Raw genomic sequence first — 4764 nt, forward strand, 5'->3', positions numbered from 1 at the left:
TTGAGCCCAGGAGTTGGAGGTTGCTGTGAGCGTGATGCCATGGCACTCTACTCAAGGGGATAGCTTGAGGCTCTGTCTCAAAAAAAAAAAAAAAAAGATTGTTCCATTTTTGAGACAGGGTCTCATTTTGTCACCCTTGGTAGAGTGATGTGGCATCACAGCTCACAGCAACCTCAAATTCTTGGGCTTAAGCAATTTTCTTGCCCCAGCCTCCCAAGCACCTGGAAATACAGGCTCCCACCACAATGCCCAGCTACTTTTTTCTTTTCAGAGATAGGGTCTTGCTCAGACTCAGGCTGGTCTTGAACTCGTGAGCTCAAGCAATCCATTTGCCTCGGCTTTCCAATAGAAGATTATTTTCTCCCAGCCCCTCTTCCCATCTAAATTTTACCAATCCTTCTGAAATCTCTTTCTCCCAAGAATTTTTATCCCTCCTGGCCTGCATGGACCATGTTCAACACAGTCAAAAATAAGGACAAGAGGGAAAGTGCCTGTGGTTCAAAGGAGTAGGGCACCAGCCCCATATGCTGGAAGTGACGGGTTCAAACTCAGCCAAGGCCAAAAATTGCACAAAACAAAACAAAACAAGGACAGGAGACTCTTTGCCAAAGTTAAAAGCGCATCAAACACGCCTAGCATTTATTATTTTAATCACAAACCTACAGACCCCCTCAGTACACCCTCCTTAGGGCCTGGCCCCAGCAATCCAATGCTGACAACCTTGGGTGTAGGTGGTAGGAGGGGTGAGAATGGACAGGGAGTGTCTCTTGATAACTCTGAAATGAAGCGATTCCTCCAAATGGAGAACCAGGTGGGGACCAGAGGTTGGGGGTGACCTAACTTCTGAATGGGGGGGGGGTCAATAAAAAAAATCAGATAAACAAACAAGGGGATACAATATGCTTTTGCAACCCTCCTCCAAGCCTCTGCCTTGGTGGAGGAGGCTTCTACATTTCCCTGGGCTGGGGAACTCCCAAGAATGGCCCCTTCCTTCATCCTGTTCCTCTACACATTGAAAAATCAATACTGGGAACCTGGTCTCAGTCCCAACTGATCCCTGTTGCTTCCCCAAATTGCCCCTCAAGGAAGAAGGCAGGACCCTGCCCAAGAGTGAGGGCCCAACTCTCATTCCAGATCTAAACCTGGAAAGTCAATTCAGAAGATTTTAAGATCTGCCATCTTCCCCAAGAGTGAGGTTAGCTTAGAGCCCTCCTAAGTTATATCAGGTTGGTCCCAGGTTAAGGCAGGGGAGGTTAAGTACCACTCCTCTCTGCAGTGTGGAATGCATGGATGGGATGTTTCTAGGGAAAAGGTGAGGACTGTAATCTCCACACTGGGTGGCCTGGTCCTACTGACTCCACATCCAAAATACCTGTGTTGGCTGTCCTTAGAAAGAAGGGGCGGGGCTTGGCTCCTCCATTCCTAGAATGCCAGGACTGAGTTCCCAGGGGAAGTGGGTAGGTCTCATCTTGACTTCCTTTCCTTGCCTGGGAAGGGCAAAATTCATGAGGAAGGGGCAAGGCTAGGAACTCTTATTTGATTACCCTTCTGTGCCAAGATACAGCAGACTGCTGGTTCCAAGATAAAGGATAGAACATTATCCTGACACCTTTTCCTAGGAGACCTGGCTAGAACAGTGCCTAAGGGACAGAGTAGGACCCCATCCACTCTCTTTATCTCACTTGGGCAAGGATGGTTCCCACAAGGGCAAGGGCAAGGGCAAGGGCAAGGCTATGATCCCCATAGTATCAGTAGACCCTGGTCTCATTGCCTTCTCCTTCTGAAATACCTGTACTGGGCTGTTCTTTTGGGGAAGGGGCAAAGCCTCACATCCTCTTCCCCCAGAATATCTTGGCAGGGCAGTCTCATGGGAGGGTAGGGGAAAAGGCAGGGCCCCATCCTGACTTGTCCTCCTTTCCTGGGTGGGGAAATCCCAGGGGAGGGGAGGCCTGATCAGGACTCCTCCTCCATGCTGAAGCTGCTGCGGCGGCTGCTGGCCTTGGAGACAGCAGGGGATACTGAAGACAGCAGAGGGTCAGAGGCAGCCCGAAGTGGGGACAGGGCACCTCCTGATAGTCCTCCCACCACCCCCTCCTCCTCCTCCATCAGAATGTCCTCGAGGCCCAGGTGGAAGGGGTCCCCCAGGTCCCCCAGGTGATCGCTGGGAAAGTGCAGGTCCAGAAGGGCATCCGAGGGTGGTGCTGGGGGCTGCTGATGGGGAGCATTCTGGGCAGGTCCCCCCACTACATGAAATGCTGTTGTGCCTGGCCTGCCTTCTTCATCAATGTCCAGCTGCTCTGGCTTCAGGCTGTCAGAAGCTGAAGTTGTGGCCAGGGAGAGCAGCCCTGGGGTAGGAGGTACCGGCAGACCATGGATCTGGGCCTGCAGTTCTAGCTCCTGCAAAAAGTAGGAGGTGGGTGCAGGATAGGATGGGGTTCAGAGGCAGAGGAATATAAATGCTACAAGGACAGTCTGCCTAGGTTGGAATTTCACCTCTGCCACTCACTAGTTGTGAAACTTTAGGGCAGTCTCTTAAAGTCCCTGAGCCTCAGAGTCCCAATCTGTAAAATGGGTATAATAACGGTCCCTATTTCATAGGATTATTGTGGGGATTAAATGAGTTAATGGATACAAAGCTCTTGTCTCAGTGCATGGCACAAGATAAATGCTATGTACGTTAGCTAATATTCATTATTATTCTTGTAAATGTTATGATTATTACTTTTCCTCCTCCTCCTCTGAGGTAGGAAACCTGTGGTCCCCCCCCCACAATATGCCAGGAGGGGAAACCCTGTCCAGTTCTTCCTCTGCCTCTCACCCCCACCTGGCTACCATCTCCCCTTCCAGACCTGAATTCGGAGCTGCAGGCTGCGGTTCGCCTGCTCCAGGGATCGCTGCCGGCTCTCCAAGTCTTTGGAGCGCTGTTGCTCCTTCTGCAACTTGCGGATATAATCCACAGAGGCCTTCAGGATGGTGCCCTTGTTCCAGCGCATCTCTCTGCAGGGCCCAAGTGGGAGGAAAGAAGGGCAAGCTGCATAAGGTGTTTCTCAAGAGCTGAGCCAGGGATTGTACCAAGCAGACAGAGAACATCATATACATGTCTAGAGCTCCAGGTGGGGTTACATCAAGGCAATGGAATGCTTAGATGAAAGCCCCTACCTTGAACCTTCCAACAGTGCTCCATTATACTCTGAACCCTAGAAACCCTCTGTCACATGACCTCTTATGGCTCCTCTCTCACCTATGCCTCTTTGATTTATCTCACTACAGCCACATTGGCCTCTCAGTGCTGCTAGAACATGGAAAACTATTCCCATGTCAGGAACTCAATCCCAGTTGTGTCCTCTGCCTTCAACATTCTTCCCCTACACACCCACATGGCTTCCTGATTCACCTCCTTAAGACTCTATTCAAAGGCTCGGCGCAAGCGGCTAAGGCGCCAGCCACATACACCTAAGGTGGTGGGTTCAAATCCCCAGCCTGGGCCCGCCAAACAACGATGGCGGCAACAACCAAAAAATGGCCAGGCGTTGTGGCAGGCGCCTGTAGTCCCAGCTGCTTGGGAGCCTGAGGCAGGAGACTCGCTTGAGCCCAGGAGTTGGAGGTTGCTGTGAGCGTGATGCCATGGCACTCTACCCAGGGGGATAGCTTGAGGCTCCGTCTCAAAAAAAAAAAAAAAGACTCTATTCAAATACTTCCTTGTCACTTGAGGCCTGTTCTATCCCCACCCTCCATATCCCAAGGTGTAATCCTCTGCGCATCATTCTCTTATTTTCCTTCTATTTTTTATTCTTCTCTTAACACTCATCATAAGAGATTTTTTATTTTTACTTATTTTATCTTGTCTTATTGTCCATCTGCCCTCACTAAAACATCAGTTCCACAAGGAACTTTGTCTATTTGGTTCCCTCTGGTATCTTCAGGATTGAGCATAGTATCTGGCACAAAGCAGAAGTTCAATAAATAAATCTTGAATAAATAAAAGGACATACTAAGTGAACACAAATATATCTATCTATCTATATCTATATCTCTATATATATATCCTATAGAGACCAGACAGGACACAGAGACTATAACGTCATGCACCTAATATTTTAAGTGGGGAACAGTGAGGCCTACAATCCAGCTTAGGCTGAGAAAGAACCAGAGGAGAACATCCTGGACAAGACTGGCTGACAGTCCCCCAAAGCAAAACTTTAGCAACATGGAGCTACCACCCCACCTCCCATTGGCTTGAGGTTCCCAGCCAGACTCACGGGTCACTGGACTTGGGGATGAGAGTGCCCAGCTCTTTGATCCTATCGTTAATGTTGAATCGCCTGCGACGCTCAACTTTGAAGGAAGGGGGAGAGAAAGAAAGAGCAAGAAAGAGTCATTAATCAGCCAAGGAGGACAGAGACAGAAAGGGGATCTGGAACTCAGGGCAAGGCAGGGCTGCACAGTGCCTGGGCAAGGTCACAAGTTCCCTGGCTTACTCAGGTTGTGATTGTCTTTCTTCTGCCGTTCCTTCAAAAGGGCTTTTGCCTCCGTTTCTGGAAAAGAGTGAGGGTGGTCAGGGCTTCTGTGCCCAGAAAGAAGAGAGCAGGCAGCGCCTGTGGCTCAAAGGAGTAGGGCGCTGGCCCCATATATCGGAGGTGGGGGATTCAAACCGGCTCCAGCCAAAAACTGCAATTAAAAAAAAGAAAAAAGAAAAAAAAGGGAGCATGTGCAGATGCTGAGGTAGGATTTGGTAGGCTGAGGAAGTAATTTTTTTTTTTTTTT

At 49.5% G+C, this 4764-nt stretch overlaps 1 protein-coding gene across 2 annotated transcripts in view; it reads right to left on the reverse strand.

Annotated features, from left to right (window-relative positions):
* Positions 1–601: 601 nt before the first annotated feature.
* TFE3 (transcription factor binding to IGHM enhancer 3) overlaps positions 602–4764 on the reverse strand; it is a 14735-nt gene continuing 10572 nt past the window's right edge. For both annotated transcript variants that reach the window (XM_003799656.3, XM_023519057.1), the window contains exons 7-10: positions 4479–4535; positions 4260–4335; positions 2850–2997; positions 602–2397 (exon numbers count right to left, since the gene is read on the reverse strand). In XM_003799656.3, coding sequence (XP_003799704.1) covers positions 1954–2397; positions 2850–2997; positions 4260–4335; positions 4479–4535 — 725 coding nt within the window. In that variant the 3' untranslated portion in view covers positions 602–1953. The remainder of the gene's footprint in view (positions 2398–2849; positions 2998–4259; positions 4336–4478; positions 4536–4764) is intronic.

Source organism: Otolemur garnettii, unplaced genomic scaffold (assembly GCF_000181295.1).
Source record: "Otolemur garnettii isolate 467f Iridium unplaced genomic scaffold, OtoGar3 scaffold00153, whole genome shotgun sequence".
NCBI classification, from domain to species: Eukaryota; Metazoa; Chordata; class Mammalia; order Primates; family Galagidae; genus Otolemur; species Otolemur garnettii.